The sequence below is a fragment of the Gymnoscopelus microlampas genome (genome assembly GCF_963454915.1).
Source record: "Gymnoscopelus microlampas genome assembly, chromosome: 2".
Classification (NCBI taxonomy): Eukaryota; Metazoa; Chordata; class Actinopteri; order Myctophiformes; family Myctophidae; genus Gymnoscopelus; species Gymnoscopelus microlampas.
Window position 1 is genome coordinate 59,327,143 of NC_139939.1, and position 17,500 is coordinate 59,344,642.

The following is a 17,500-nucleotide window of genomic DNA, read 5'->3' on the forward strand; positions in this document are numbered from 1 at the left end:
GACATCTATTCTCTCTCCTCTCTCCTCTCCTCTCTCTCGATCCTCTCCTCTCCTCAGGACCCTCGTAGTAAACACAGGTTCAAGGTTCATACGTACTCCAGTCCAACATTCTGCGACCACTGTGGCTCTCTGCTCTACGGGCTGATCCACCAGGGCATGAAGTGTGACCGTGAGTACACACACAACACTGTGTGTGTGTGTGTGTGTGTGTGTGTGTGTGTGTGTGTGTGTGTGTGTGTGTGTGTGTGTGTGTGTGTGTGTGTGTGTGTGTGTGTGTGTGTGTGTGTGTGTGTCATTGGTTAAGGGCATCAGTCCATTCACAGTAAAAGCCAGACTGCACGTCCTTCCCACCACCAGACTCAAATCTCTCCATCTGGTTCCCCGCCGCTGTAAGGTCACTGAAACACTGTCCTTCACCTTGAATGGCTGCGTTAAGGAATGTACAACAGCTAGGGTGACCACCTTCAAACAGACCCATTGAGGGACAGACGTAGCCGTTCCGCGGGACATCACGGGCGCGTGATTTTTTGCGCGGTTCTGGGTGGATTGGGTTCGTTTTTTTCCAGTTTTTGGTTTCTTTATTTCGGTTTTAGGGTTAAGATTAGGGTTAGGTTAGGGTTATGTTATTTCATTCTTATTTTTGCCTGATTTTACCGATTTATTATCATTTACCGATTTTTTTTTCATATCTTTGATTTTCGGGGCATTGCTCTGCTTGTGCGGGACAGAGGGTCCAATTTCGGGACTGTCCCGCGAATTTGGGGACGGGTGGTGGTCACCCTAACAACAGCACACAGTCATGATGCAATCGTGGGACTCGTAGGGAAGGACATAACAACAAGGCATCATGGGATTTGGAGTGAATCCCTTAGGGGCCACTGACTGCTTTGCATTGACCTACTACTGTAGCACGGAATTATGGGATTTGTAGTGCATCATGGGATTTGTAGTGAATCCCAGTGGGGCCAGTACTGCTCTGCATTGACCCAGTACTAGAGGCTCATGGGAATTGTAGTGAATCATGGATCTGTAGTGATTCCCAGAGGGTTCATTACTGCTAAGGATGCTGAAATCATTTAGGAAAATGGACGGTACACAAACACAAACGGTCTCCTATAGATCTATGTTTACTGGTGCTATAGATCTATGTTTACTGGTGCTGTAGATCTATGTTTACTGGTGCTGTAGATCTATGTTTACTGGTGCTGTAGATCTATGTTTACTGGTGCTGTAGATCTATGTTTACTGGTGCTTTGTTGATTCTCTGTATCATCCTATAGCAGCCTGACATCTAGTGGTCAGACAGAGTCATAACATGCACGTGTTCAAATACCCTCTCCCTCACAACGTGTGTGTGTGTGTGTGTGTGTGTGTGTGTGTGTGTGTGTGTGTGTGTGTGTGTGTGTGTGTGTGTGTGTGTGTGTGTGTGTGTGTGTGTGTGTGTGTGTGTGTGTGTGTGTGTGTGTGTGTGTGTGTGTGTGATTATTACACATATGGTATCACCTTCAGACAGACTATAAAGCTGGTTAAGTTAAAGCGGTGGAAATACTTCATTTTGTTGTTACTTTTGGGTCAATTTATTCATTTATTTATTAAGTAGCCGTGTAATAAGCGGGATAATGTACGGTTAGGTGGTCATTATTGAAAAATAAATCCCGACAGGGTGATTATCCACCGACGCGGATCGGAGGTGGATAATCACCCTGTCGGGATTCTCTATTAGCTCAAGGTAAAAAAAAAATCTAATTGTATGATGAATATTCATAAGGTGTATGTATCTCTCTATAGATTGTATGATGAATATTCATAAGGTGTATGTGTCTCTCTATAGATTGTATGATGAATATTCATAAGGTTGTATGTATCTCTCTATAGATTGTATGATGAATATTCATAAGGTGTATGTATCTCTCTATAGATTGTATGATGAATATTCATAAGGTGTATGTATCTCTCTATAGATTGTATGATGAATATTCATAAGGTGTATGTGTCTCTCTATAGATTGTATGATGAATATTCATAAGGTGTGTGTATCTCTCTATAGATTGTATGATGAATATTCATAAGGTGTATGTATCTCTCTATAGATTGTATGATGAATATTCATAAGGTTGTATGTATCTCTCTATAGATTGTATGATGAATATTCATAAGGTTGTATGTATCTCTCTATAGATTGTATGATGAATATTCATAAGGTGTATGTATCTCTCTATAGATTGTATGATGAATATTCATAAGGTTGTATGTATCTCTCTATAGATTGTATGATGAATATTCATAAGCGCTGTGTGGCCAACGTTCCCAGTCTGTGCGGTACTGACCACACAGAGAGGAGAGGGAGGATCTCTATCAATGCCCACATCAACACAGACACACTGACCGTTAAGAGTAAGTCTGTCTGTCTGCCTGTCTGTCTGTCTGTCTGTCTGTCTGTCTGTCTGTCTGTCTGTCTGTCTGTCTGTCTGTCTGTCTGTCTGTCTGTCCTCGTCTCTCTCACTCAATTCAATTGGATGTCAGTTCAAAGGAGCCTTATTGGCTAACGTTTACATTGCCAAAGCAAGTGTCAAATAAAAAATGTTCGCTTTAAAAATATATATATTCAAAGATTTGCACACTTTTTCACGATTTTTCAAAAATAGCAGATATACAAGCTCATAGCGCGGCACTCGGTGCCGCGCTATGAGCTTGTATATCTGCTATTTTTGAATAGCCCAAAGTGTAAAATAATGCTTTTTTAGCTAAAATCTAAAAATGACAAAGTTCCAGGTCTTAATGGGTTAAAAGGGATTACAGACTTATGTAAACAGAGCTGTCACATTAGACAATAGAAATGAGGAAAACTATCTTACAAAAGCTTTGCTGTTAGGAACAGGTCTATATAAAGGTAAGCAACAGCTTTTGAAGCAAATAGCAGCACTTTGTCCAAGGCTTTGCAATCACTTGATATGAAACATTTCAAGACGAATAGAAGCAATTTTTCAAATGTATTTGAAATAGCGCACATGCACGCGCGCGCGCGCACACACACACACACACACACAGGTAGTTATCTTTTTCCTGTACAGTAGTCGAGGTCAACTCGGTACAGATAGTGAAGGAATACACTGAGTAGCAGTCCTTGATGGTCTGTCTGTCTGTCTGTCTGTCTGTCTGTCTGTCTGTCAGTAGTGTTGAGGGGAGGTGACAGTGAAACAGGAAGAAGGCCATTATCTGATCAATGATACAATGATTGACCCAAATTGAGAATATGTACGAATGTCCATGTCTCTCTCTCTCTCTCTCTCTCTCTCTCTCTCTCTCTCTCTCTCTCTCTCTCTCTCTCTCATATGGATTGATTGTGGAACAGAAGCTAAACTGTGCTTTTAAGTAACTTTACTCAGAATTAGGACAGAAAACTGTCTCTCTCAATTCAATTCAAAGGAGCTTCATTGGCACGAGAAAGCATACGTTTTCGCCTTGCCTACTTGTTGTTAACTAGATGTACAAACTAGTTAACAAGTTTTATTGGATCTTGTTTAGTCGATACACTTATTTGTTTTATCTCTTGCTCATTTGATTTTCCTATGTGTCTCATCTGGTTAAGAAAGTAGGTAGCTGATATATTGCACTATATTACCTTAGCACTAGGTATACTCTTAGTTGCTTGTTTTAGCAGAAAATGCACTTCAGACTTCTGGTGATTAGTAGTTTCGTTCCCTACCGATGTTGAATGTACTTATTGTAAGTCACTTTGGATAAAAGCGTCTGCTAAATGTCTGTAATGTAATGTATTGTTTACATTGCCAAAGCAAAAGTGGAACAAAACAATGTATGTATAATTAAATAGTATATTAAACAGAGCTGTGTTGTTTAGGGAAGACTATCTTTCAAAACTATTACAAAAATAATTGTACATTTTGTGTCAGAAATAGTTATACATCCATATAGGAGAGGTTAGCTTGGGAGACACTTTTGAAACAGTTGACACAGTATTCAAATCAGGGGTCTTCAACAGGGGGTCCGGGACCCCTAGGGGGTCATCAGAGTTATTACAGGGGATCCGCCAAATCTTTTTGTGGTATGTTTTTTTTTTTTTTACCATAAACACTTGAACCCTAGCATCCATTTTCTGAGGAGAACTTTAGCCAAAAATAGCAGATCTACAAGCTCAACTCAACTAGTAGATCGGCTATTTTTGGCAAAGAGGTATAGGTATAGAGGAAAAAAAGACCAGACCAAGTAAACAAAAAAAAATTCTTCTGAAACACAATTTTATACAATATAGAGGGGGTCCCTGCTTCATCTCTCTCTCAGATAGGGGGTCCTTGGCCTGAAAACGTTGAAGGCCCCTGGTTTAAATGTTTTACATTCACTTGGTACAAAACCTTACCAACCAAATCTCTCTCTCTGTCTCTCCCCCGACCCCACTATTATCTGCCTGTCTGTCTGTCTGTCTGTCTGTCTGTCTGTCTGTCTGTCTTCCCTGCCTGTCTTCCCTGCCTGTCTGTCTGTCTGCCTGTCTCCCCTCCAGTCAGAGAAGCTAAGAACCTGGTGCCCATGGACCCCAACGGCCTGTCGGACCCCTACGTCAAACTCAAGCTCATCCCGGACCCCAAGAGTGAGAGCAAACAGAAGACCAAGACCATCAAGTGTTGTCTGAACCCCACGTGGAACGAGAGCTTCACCTTGTAAGAGCAGCCTTCCTTTATATCATCTAATATTACACCATGTTTTCACCTTTATATCATCTAATATTACTCCATGTTTTCACCTTTATATCATCTAATATTACACCATGTTTTCACCTTTATATCATCTAATATTACTCCATGTTTTCACCTTTATATCATCTAATATTACTCCATGTTTTCACCTTTATATCATCTAATATTACACCATGTTTTCACCTTTATATCATCTAATATTACTCCATGTTTTCACCTTTATATCATCTAATATTACTCCATGTTTTCACCTTTATATCATCTAATATTACTCCATGTTTTCACCTGAACACCTTGTAAGAGCAGCCTTCCTTTATGTCATCTAATATATTACACCAGGGTTCCCCAATTACTTTTCCCCAAGGGCCAAATTATGTCTCGGGTACCAAGCCGAGGGCCAGGGGCATTGTGCCCACGCACGGGCGCCAAAATCGTGCAAAATGTTTTGTTTTTTATTCCATTTTTTTCTCTAATCAAGCTAATTTGACACCGTGTTATTTTAGGCCTGGGATTCTTAAATCCTGTGTTGAGGGTCACACAAGGAAAAAATTCACTCTGGAAACAAAATAAGTCTGCTTGAAAAGCTGTACAGCAGCCAGTTGTACATACTGAAAATCAAAATAAGTCCAGAATCAACAATTGACTTACAGATGTGTTTGTTAGTCTGCTTGAACAGTAATACAGATTTTTCTTTTTTTTTCAAAATTATAAAAAAAATAAAAAAAATATACGACAGGAGTCGTCGCGGGCACAGTTGCCTCTCGCGGGCCGCAAATGGCCCGCGGGCCGCCTTCAACAGGGGACCGTAGTCAGTGCAGGATTAACGGAAGGCTTTAGGTGGGGGGGCACCAAACCGAAGGGAGAAAGTGAAAAAAAGCCTGAACTATCGCCGGAAAGCGCCAAAATGATAGAAGCAGCGGCCTGCTGAAGGAACGCTAAAGCGGCGAAATGCGCCTTTGAAGCCTCAATTCACCGGGCACCAGTAAGGGTTAATCGGAGTAGAGCGGCCCGGTCAGAGCGGCCGGCGCCAAAAGGGTTAGAGAACCACTGGGTATATAGAAGAATATATGTTGAATGAATCCAACAGGAGTAAAACAGCTGTCAACAGTCTGTCTCTGATGAACCAGTTCACCTCCTCACATCAAAGGCATCGTGCATTCCAAATTAATGTTAAATCTAGGGCTGGGACTCGATTAAAAAAATTAATTAGAGGCTTTGTAATTAATGAATCCTATTTTAATCGCATATCAATATTTGACCTGAGAACAGTGAAAAGCAATTTTGAATTATTTGCTCTTGACTCTCGAGTATTTCCAATTTCTAATACTTTTACTTCTACTCCAGTAACTCCACTATATCTCAGAGGCAAATATTGTACTAATTATTTGAAAACTTTAGTAACTAGTTACTTTGTAGATTTCGATTATTGTTATAAAACATTACAGTAACCATGTGAAAATAGCAGATCTACAAGCGTAAGGCATTGTGAGCTTGTAGATCTGCTATTGTCCACTACTGGAGGCTGGTAGAGTGTGTTGTTGTTACTGTTGTTTTATAGTAGTTTAATGAATTATTAATAAAAATCGCGCGCCTGTGACCCGCACCGCATCGTGCATCGTTGTGGGACACACTTTGAGAAACAGAATGAGCATAACTGCTAGTTGTGAAAAGGTAGAATTGTTCTTCATGAATAGCCTAGGCAATAATATCTAATGAGGAGAAAAAGGGCTGCTGCTGCTGTTCATAAAAATGTTGGGCTTCGGGCTGGGTCGGAACCAAGGGGCAAGGCTTGGATATTTACGATGAGGCCAACACGGAAGCTTATGAATGGCCAGAGTGAGGCACTGTTTTACCCTGCGCCGACCTGCAGTGTCAGAAAGAATTTATTTTAACGCAAGTGAATGGGTTTTTGACAAACTTTAGACTAGATTTTCTTACCGTAATAAAAATTGTCATAAATTCTATATGCTTCCAGTCGCTAGTTTAAAGTCTCCTTTCAATCATCATGATATGCGTTTTGCTAAATTATGGTCCCATTTATTCTAAAATTGACGATAAAGTAGGCTATGCTCCAGGAGGGGCGGGATGATTTGATTGACAACCTACACAACCAATAGCATTCATTCCCAACCAATAGCATTTTTGGGGGTTGTTTTCCGGTTCGCTGGTCACGTGTCTGGTCTCAACCAATAGCGTTTGAGTTCCGGCGTGGCCAACTGTATATATTAACGATGGAGGAATGCACGTTTCTGAACTATCGGCTTCATTTTCGTTCTGTAGAAAGCAGGGGAGTGGCTTTGTCCATTCTTTTTTACAGTCTATGGTCGGAACCAATTAGTCCAGGGGTCTTCAACAGGGGGTCCGGGACCCCTAGGGGGTCGCCAGAGTTACTACAGGGGGGCCGCCAAATCTTTGTGATTTTTACATTAACCAATTCAACCAAGCATCCCTATTCTGAGGAGAACTTTAGCCAAAAAATAGCAGATCTACAAGCACACAACGCCTCGCGCCGCGAGGCGTTGTGCGCTTGTAGATCTGCTACTTTCGGCAAAGAGGTTTGGTGTAGGGGGGAAAAAGAGCAGACCAAGTACAGAGTGGGTCAAGTTTACTTAGTATGGACGGCTTATGTGGTTAAAAGTCTGAAAACACACATTAAAATTAACACTGATGACAGTGCTGTCAAACAAGTCTATGAAGCTATCTATGAAATATATGAAAAGATTATATTCTATACAATACATATTGGGGGTCCCTGCTTTATCTGTCTCTCAGCCAAGGGGTCCTTGGCCTGAGAACGTTGAAGACCCCTGAATTAGTCAATTATGTAACAGGCTTTGGCTCGGGCTCAGGCTAGTCTCGCGTGGCCAGACTGTTGCCTCCCACAATTTTCAAATGTTTCCGGTCATACAGTCTGGGACTGGGAAGCTCTGATCATTACATTACATTACATTACAGTCATTTAGCAGACGCTTTTATCCAAAGCGACTTACAATAAGTGCATTCAACATAGGTAGGGAACGAAACTACTAATCACCAGAAGTGCATTTCCTGCAAAAAACAAGCAACCAAGAGTATACCTAGCACTAAGGTAAAAGTGCAATATATCAGCTACCTACTTTCATAAACACATGAGATAAAATAGCCAAATCAAATGAGCACGAGCTAATAGATCCAATACAACAATACACCAATAATCATATCGTATTCTGATCATGATTAGAATATAAACCGGATGTGAAGCCTCCTCCCCACTTCCGTTTCGTCGTTACAGTCGCGCAAATGTATCCGACTATAAAATCAAAATCATCTAAGTATATCTAGCTTGCTGCTTAGCAGAAATGGAAATTAAAAAATAAAATGTAAAGATATTTTAAAATATATTTTCGTGGACGGAAGTGCCAGTTTCCTCTCTCGGATTTGGGGAGTTGTAGTTCCAGACTCTATATAGCATTCAGAGATTGTGGAATGGTTGTCTGGCTACGCGAGACTAGGCTCAGGCTGACGTTCTGTCGGCCTGCGTTGGGCCGGGGCTCAAATATTTAGGCCCGCATTTAAAGCTCTAGAACGTAGTCTCTCCCACAACGTTCACATGCATCCGGGGGTAAAGTGGATGTGACGTGCCTCCTCCACTCTTCCGTTTCGTCTTTACAGTTTTTTTCCCCCCCTTTTCTTTCAGTTTTCCGCTGAGGGAACAGCTCTGCTCGTTGCACAAAGTGCACGTCTGTCTGTCTGCACCACCAATTTACGGGAGCATGATAATAATGTGATCTAATGATCATCAATCATTATCTCAGGGACACGGGGGGTTAACAGTGCTGCTTCCTCCTGTAGCCTTATCTCTAAGGGTTTTAATCATCCCCTCTTAATGGTCCCACTCTTAGCGGGTTCCCTTTAACCCAGGGCTCTTCAACAGGGGGTCCGGGACCCCTAGGGGATCCTCAGAGTTACTACAGGGGGTCCGCCAAATCTTTGTGTGATAGGATTTAGTTTTTTTTTACATTAACCACTTGAACCCTAGCATCCCTTTTCTGAGGGGAACATTAGCCGAAAATAGCAGATCTACAAGCTCTCAACGCCTCGCGCTGCGAGGCGTTGAGAGCTTGTAGATCTGCTATTTTCGGCAAAGAGGTATAGGAGTAGAGGGAAAAAAGAGAAGTTTAATCTGAAACACAATTTTATACAATATAGGGGGGGAGTCCCTGCTTTATCTCTCTCTCAGCTAGGGGGTCCTTGGGCTGAAAACGTTGAAGACCCCTGCTTTAACCATTCCTATATTTTGTGAAATCTATATCATTTTGGCCTATTATTTGTTGATAAACACAGTCACACACCCACAGTATTGCGTACATATCATTGTAGTGGTTCTCAAAGTGAGGACATCTCTATTGTCATCTTCTCTCTCTCTCTCTCTCTCTCTCTCTCTCTCTCCCTCGTCCCCCCATCCAATAACCTAGAAACAGCTCCATTATGAGAGGTTTTCCTGTGTTGTGGTGGGACCAGGGTGAAGGAACGTGGTCAGAATGGTTATCCGTGTATCTTCATACTTGTAGGCCTGTGTCCTTGTTTAGTGTTCCCTCTGGGAGTCTGTGATGACGCTGACACACAGATGACCTTGTCCTGGTTCTGCTCTCACTGCCACGAAACCACACCGTGTGCTATTAACCCATTAAGACCTGGAACGCATCTGTGTCACTTTTTCATTTGAGCTAAAAAGCATTTACTCTGTGCTATTAATCCGTTATGACTGGGAACGCATCTGTGTGTCATATTAACATGTCTTTGCGCTCTTTAAAATAACAGATATACAACGCGCTATGAGCTTGTAGATCTGCTATTTTTAAAGAATCGTGAAAATTTGCTTCTGGGGGCTGAATTAGAGCCTATATAATGGTATGCGCCTTATGCCTTAACCACTAGGCCATCGGCGCCCCCACAGTTTTTTGAGTGGTGCCGAAGGCAACCACTCCTATACATGACTTTGTCCGTGTGTCCGTATGTATGTATGTATGTATGTATGTCTGTCCACAAACATTGATGACAACATCAATACGGGGATCAATACGGGGCTCATCAAAGGCACCACTCACTTCACACAGGGTGTGATTTTTAGCGGCGCTAGCCGCTCTATACCTTAGGTACTTAGGTATAGAGCGGATCCTGCTCTATACCTGACTTTGTCCGTGTTCACCGTCAACGTTCTGATTGGTCAGACCCGTCAACGTTCTGATTGGTCAGACCCGTCAACAAAGTGATTGGTCAAGCTTCACGTGACCCGTGGCTATAAACACATTATAAACACATATCGATGACAAAATGTAGCAAAGGCACTGCTACCTTCACACAGGGTGTGATTTTATTTAACATTGAATACATGTCTCCTCTCCTCTCCTCTCCCCTCCCCTCCCCTCCCCTCCCCTCCCCTCCCCTCTCAGTAACCTGAAGGAGTCGGATAAGGACCGTAGGTTGTCGGTTGAGATCTGGGACTGGGATCTGACCAGCAGGAATGACTTCATGGGTTCCTTGTCGTTTGGCGTCTCAGAGCTCCAGAAACTAGGGGTAGATGGATGGTAAGATGTCTTCATATCAGCCCTAGGGTTGATAGCAGTTATGTTATGTGTTTTTTTATAATTCCTCTTTTTTTGTTAAATATATATAAAAATAACATAATATAAAATAACAAAATGTAAAGGATTCTGCCTGTACCTTTTTGGTCATGAAAAAGGTCTCTTATCTACAGTGGCGTGCACAGACATTTTGAGGGGCAGGTGCTCAAGTAAATTATACTTTTTTTTTGTTTACTTGGTCTGCTCTTTTTTCCCTCTACACCTATACCTCGTTGCCAAAAATAGCCGATCTACAAGCCCACAACGCCTCGCAGCGCGAGGCGTTGTGGGCTTGTAGATCTGCTGTTTTTGGCTAAAGTTCTCCTCAGAAAAGGGATGCTAGGTTTCGAGTGGTTATGGTAAAAAGAAAAATCATATCACATAAAGATTTGGCGGACCCCCTGTAGTAACTTTGAGGACCCCCTAGGTGGCCCGGACCCCCTGTTGAAGACCCCTGCTGTAAACTGAAAAAAAAAAAAAAAAAAAAAAACGTTTTTTTTCATTTTTTCAAAAGGGCACTTCTGGTCTAGAGGGCAAAGGGCAGGTGCTCTAGCACCACCTAGAATCTATTTGTGCACGTCCCTGCTTATCTGACGTGTCATTGTGCTCTGTTCAGAGACCATTATAAACGTGATTGATGACCCTCTCAGCACCTCTTACACTGCCCTCGCCCCATGGGCAAATAAACGCTCTCTACCATATCATAATAATGAGACATATTTCATCCCATGAGGGTTCTTCAGTGTTCAGCTTCACCCAGCTCAGCACAGGGGTGGGAGGGGGGTGGGGGGGGGGCAGTTAGAGGTCAAGTGTCTTGCTCAGGGACACCTCGACACATTCTGGGAATCGAACCTTGGACCTTCTGTTTAGCTATGGCCCCGCACCTGTAAAATACATTATGTGATGAAGGTCATTGTTGTTATTACTGTTTATACGTGAAACTGTGTGTGTGTGTGTGTGTGTGTGTGTGTGTGTGTGTGTGTGTGTGTGTGTGTGTGTGTGTGCGTGTGCGTGCGTGCGTCCGTGTTTTTAGGTTTAAGCTGCTCTCCCAGGAGGAGGGGGAGTATTTCAACGTTCCTGTTCCCGCTGAGGGAGAGGAGGGCAACGAGGAACTACGACAGAAGTTCGAGGTGCGTTGGAACCATGACTGACTGACCATTCTACTGTGTGTGTGTGTGTGTGTGTGTGTGTGTGTGTGTGTGTGTGTGTGTGTGTTTTTATTTCTATACTTGCGAGGACCAAGTATAGTAGAATTTGAAGAAATATACATGGTGAGGACCGTTTTCCTGGTCCTCACAAGACAAATGGTTGTTTTATAGTTAAAAAAGAGATACGTTTACAATTAGAAAAACATTCAGGTCAGGATTAGACATTTAGGTGTCTTAGAGGTTAGGTTTAGGGATTGGAATTAGAGTTCAACGTGATTTATACTTAGTTGCGCGCACCAGTGTCATGCACCGAAAAACAGCTGATCTACAAGCTCACAACGCGTCGCAGCGCGACGCGTTGTGAGCTTGTAGATCTGCTGTTTTTCGGCTTTAGGCTTACGGTTAAAATGGCAATTATTATTTTTAAATGGCATTCATAACATGGCTGTCCTAAAGTGTTGATGTCCTCACAAGTAATACACAAGTAATACAAATGTGTGTGTGTGTGTGTGTGTGTGTGTGTGTGTGTGTGTGTGTGTGTGTGTGTGTGTGTGTGTGTGTGTGTGTGTGTGTGTGTGTGTGTGTGTGTGTGTGTGTGTGTGTGTGTGTGTGTGTGTGTGTGTGTGTGCGTGCGCGTTTGCGTGCGCGTCAGGGGTACAACAATGTATCATAATGGAATGGATAGGCAGCTGGTGGTGTTTTTGGCAGTGAATCGTGGGTGTGTGTTTTTCCACTTAAACACTTTTCTGGCACTAAATGTACTGTAGCTGAGCTGGAGTGAGCCATCTCTCTCTTCCTGTTATAAAACCTGCTGGCGGTTACACAACGTGTAACATTTACAGCACAGCGTAACAATGGCAGTGAACTAGAACAGGAGTCTTCAACGTTTTTTAGGCCCAAGGACCCCCTAGCTAAGAGAGAGATGAAGCAGGGACCCCTTCTATATTGTATTTTAGATTCAACTTTTTTTGTTGACGTTCACTGCTCTTTTTTCCCTCTACACCTATACCTACACCTATACCTCTTATAGCAGATCCTCTTATAGCAGATCTACAAGCTCACAACGCCTCGCAGCGCGAGGCGTTGTGAGCTTGTAGATCTGCTATTTTTGGCAAAGTTCTCCTCAGAAAAGGAATGCTGGGAAAGAAAACTAGAAAACTCAAGTGGTTAAGGTAAAAAAAAAATCATATCACACAAAGATTTGGCGGACCCCCTGTAGTGACTCTGAGGACCCCCTAGGGGTCCCGGACCCCCTGTTGAAGACCCCTGCTCTAGAACCGAAATGTGACATCACTGCCGCTAGGGGGCGCTATCCCCCCTGCGTCACAGAGTTATTTTTCTATTAAAACATATTCTTTGTTATTATTATAATTATTATTATTGGTGTCTTTGAGCTACATTTTTTTTATAATAAGACATATTTTTTATACGTTTTTCCATCTTTGTCGTCTTTATTGTTAGAGCATAAAAACCACCTCAAACAGAATTCTAAAGGTAATAATAACTAAAGAAGAACTATAATTAGATTAATCGATTAATCGTTAAATGCGATCGCTGATTAATCGATTATGGAAAATGTATATTTAGTTGTAGCCCTATAATGTCACGTAGGCTACTATAATGACATGTAGGCTACTATAATGTGTTGTAGGCTACTATAATGACATGTAATGTCATGTAGGCTACTATAATGTCATGTAGGCTACTATAATGTCACGTAGGCTACTATAATGTCATATACTGTAGGCTAGTATAATGTGTTGTAGGCTGGTAGGCTACTATAATGTCATGTAGGCTACTATAATGTCATGTAGGCTACTATAATGTCATGTAGGCTAGTAGGCTATAATGTCATGTAGGCTACTATAATGTCATGTAGGCTAGTAGGCTATAATGTATTGTAGGCTACTATAATGACATGTAGGCTACTATAATGTGTTGTAGGCTACTATAATGACATGTAGGCTACTATAATGTCATGTAGGCTACTATAATGTCACGTAGGCTACTATAATGTCATGTAGGCTAGTAGGCTATAATGTATTGTAGGCTACTATAATGTATTGTAGGCTACTATAATGTCATGTAGGCTAGTAGGCTACTATAATGTATTGTAGGCTACTGGTGTTCACTCTCCATTCCGACATCTCACCACTCCGACTAGTGGCTTCCGCGTGCGGTTAGGGTTAGGGTTAGGGTTAGGTATAGGGTTCGTCAACGTCGGAAAGGCGACATGTCGGAAAGGAGAAATGCACCCTAGGCTACTATAATGTATTGTAGGCTACTATAATGTGTTATAGGCTAGTAGGCTACTATAATGTCTTGTAGGCTACTATAATGTGTTGTAGGCTAGTAGGCTACTATAATGTCATGTAGGCTACTATAATGTCATGTAGGCTACTATAATGTCATGTAGGCGAGTAGGCTACTATAATGTCATGTAGGCTAGTAGGCTAAAATGCATTGTAGGCTACTATAATGTGTTGTAGGCTAGTAGGCTAAAATGCATTGTAGGCTACTATAATGTCATGTAGGCTACTATAATGTGTTGTAGGCTAGTAGGTTACTATAATGTATTGTAGGCTACTATAATGTGTTGTAGGCTAGTAGGCTACTATAATGTCATGTAGGCTAGTAGGCTAAAATGCATTGTAGGCTATTATAATGTGTTGTAGGCTAGTAGGCTACTATAATGTGTTGTAGGCTAGTAGGTTACTAAATGTCTTGTAGGCTACTATAATGTCATGTAGGCTAGTAGGCTAAAATGCATTGTAGGCTACTATAATGTGTTGTAGGCTACTATAATGTGTTGTAGGCTGGTAGGCTACTATAATGTCATGTAGGCTACTATAATGTCATGTAGGCTACTATAATGTCATGTAGGCTAGTAGGCTATAATGTCATGTAGGCTACTATAATGTATTGTAGGCTAGTAGGTTACTATAATGTCTTGTAGGCTACTATAATGTCATGTAGGCTACTATAATGTCTTGTAGGCTACTATAATGTCATGTAGGCTACTATAATGTGTTGTAGGCTAGTAGGTTACTATAATGTCTTGTAGGCTACTATAATGTCTTGTAGGCTACTATAATGTCATGTAGGCTACTATAATGTGTTGTAGGCTAGTAGGTTACTATAATGTCTTGTAGGCTACTATAATGTCATGTAGGCTAGTAGGCTAAAATGCATTGTAGGCTACTATAATGTGTTGTAGGCTACTATAATGTGTTGTAGGCTGGTAGGCTACTATAATGTCATGTAGGCTACTATAATGTCATGTAGGCTACTATAATGTGTTGTAGGCTGGTAGGCTACTATAATGTCATGTAGGCTACTATAATGTCATGTAGGCTACTATAATGTCATGTAGGCTACTATAATGTCATGTAGGCTAGTAGGCTACTATAATGTCATGTAGGCTACTATAATGTGTTGTAGGCTAGTAGGCTACTATAATGTATTGTAGGCTACTATAATGTCTTGTAGGCTACTATAATGTCTTGTAGGCTACTATAATGTGTTGTAGGCTAGTAGGCTACTATAATGTCATGTAGGCTAGTAGGCTAAAATGCATTGTAGGCTACTATAATGTGTTGTAGGCTAGTAGGCTACTATAATGTCATTTAGGCTACTATAATGTGTTGTAGGCTAGTAGGTTACTATAATGTATTGTAGGCTACTATAATGTCATGTAGGCTAGTAGGCTAAAATGCATTGTAGGCTACTATAATGTGTTGTAGGCTAGTAGGCTACTATAATGTCATGTAGGCTACTATAATGTCATGTAGGCTACTATAATGTGTTGTAGGCTAGTAGGCTTCTATAATGTCATGTACTATAGGCTAGTAGGCTATAATGTGTTGTAGGCTACTATAATGTGTTGTAGGCTAGTAGGCTACTATAATGTGTTGTAGGCTAGTAGGCTACTATAATGTCATGTAGGCTAGTAGGCTACTATAATGTGTTGTAGGCTAGTAGGCTACTATAATGTCATGTAGGCTAGTAGGCTACTATAATGTCATGTAGGCTATTAGGCTACTATAATGTGTTGTAGGCTAGTAGGCTACTATAATGTGTTGTAGGGTACTATAATGTGTTGTAGGCTAGTAGGCTACCATAATGTGTTGTAGGCTACTATAATGTGTAAGTCTTGGCTTTCATCGCTTGGCTTTCAAAACGTGTCAGTTGCTTGACACTTAAGCTTTGGACAGAACATATATAAGGTGCAAAGCTTAAAATGATTACTTTTAATATGTTTTTTTGTTGTTGCATTCCTGTGCCAATAATCCAAATTTGACTACTTGAAGTTAATAGGAGACACATCTTAATAAGAGCAAAACCATAATTAAAACATTGCCTTTGAACTTGGACTTATTGGAACTTATTTGATCTACACTTCCTTTTATCTTTTTTAACCTTTGTGTTTATTTGGCATTTTCAGCATGTTAGACAGACAGGGGATAAACATCATTTCATCATATCATATCATGTCTTCACATCATTCTTTCTTTTGTTTTTTTCCCCCTGAGAAAGGACATCCTTTCATCATATATATATATTTTTATCCCCCCCCCCCAACTCCCCCCTCCCCCATTACTGGTTATAGTCCGTACAGCACAAAGCAAAGTACAAAAGAAATGATCTACACCTCCTTGACCGTGTCCGCCCATCAGCACAACACTTATGGAATACTTTCATTGCCGTAAGCAAAGGACATACTTTGTCTTGTTGAGTCAATTTATTCATTTGTTTCTTAAAGAGGTGGTGCCATGGTTTTGCACTTTTTCTGTTCTTCATGTGTCTATGAGGTTGATAGAACTTCATTAAGCCCCCTGGTGGTGTTTTTATGGTGTTTTATGTCTTCTCTGACTATTTTGAGTTTCTTCCTGGAGGCTGAAACCTTGAGGGTCAAACGTGCCAATAGAAAAACAGCCCTTTAGTCACATAGTAAAAATATACCCTCCCCCTCATTATCAATAAAACAGGTGTGGGCATGAGAAGGAGACAGGTGGGTGGTGCTAAGGTGGTGGAGGAGGTGCTAAGGTGAGAACCAGGTATACTTAGGGTGCGTTCGGAAATACAGCACTGAGTGCACTGGCCTATACAAACTAATAGGCGAGTGCGCTCCGGTGTGCAATTTCCGAACGCACCCTTAATGAACTGGAGGCGTGTCCACATAAAAACATAATTTTAACACTTTCTGTACACTTTTTTGAAAAAAATCTTCCTCCTAGTATAACCATAATACCTGATGATCATGTGAGAGGAGAGGAGAGGCAGTGTTGTGCCTGAACACGTTCAATGAACGATCGTTCATGAACTCATATTTTGCTTAGCTTCACTTAGCTTTATAAAATAAATGTCCGTTTATAAGTTGTCGTGTCACTGTAGCATGCTGAATGATAATGATCCACAGCTGTTTGTTCATCTTGCAGAGTCTTCGACGCAAGATCATGTTGTAATTAAAGAAAGCTTCTGCGCTGTATTAGCCACACACACACACACACACACACACACACACACACACGTATGAACAACAACAACGTTGCTGGGACCGGGTGTACTGCTTGTGTTTAAAACAAAGTCTTTTTCACAACTTTTCGCTATTCATGCAGTTTCTCTCTCTGCTGCTGCTGCTGCTGTTCTTCGCAGCACGACGGTGTCCCGTGCCTAAAATAGCAGATACACAATCTCACAACGCGTCGTCGATGCAACTCATTGTGAGCTTGTAGGTCTGCTATTAAAACATTATGGCTACAAATGGCATAATCCTGTATAATAACACAGGCCTGGGTATTCAACGTTTTTCAAGTCAAGGACCCCTTAGCTGAGAGAGAGAGAGACCCTTATTAATTATATATATATATATATATATATATATATATATATATATATATATATATATATATATATATATATATATATATATATTGAAAAAAAGAACGAAAAATAACTGAACTAGTTCATTTTTTGAACCATGAACTTTAGTTCAAAATTTTGAATTATGAACTGAACTAGTTAATTTTAAAATTTGTGA

At 41.1% G+C, this 17,500-nt stretch overlaps 1 protein-coding gene across 1 annotated transcript in view; it reads left to right on the forward strand.

The window, feature by feature from the left end:
- The window catches only part of LOC311035306 (protein kinase C beta type-like), an 80,705-nt gene that overhangs the window by 35,052 nt on the left and 28,153 nt on the right, over positions 1-17,500 (forward strand). Inside the window, 5 exon segments of the mRNA XM_084043426.1 lie at positions 58-169; positions 2,266-2,394; positions 4,517-4,673; positions 10,142-10,276; positions 11,346-11,442. Coding sequence (XP_083899552.1) covers positions 58-169; positions 2,266-2,394; positions 4,517-4,673; positions 10,142-10,276; positions 11,346-11,442 — 630 coding nt within the window.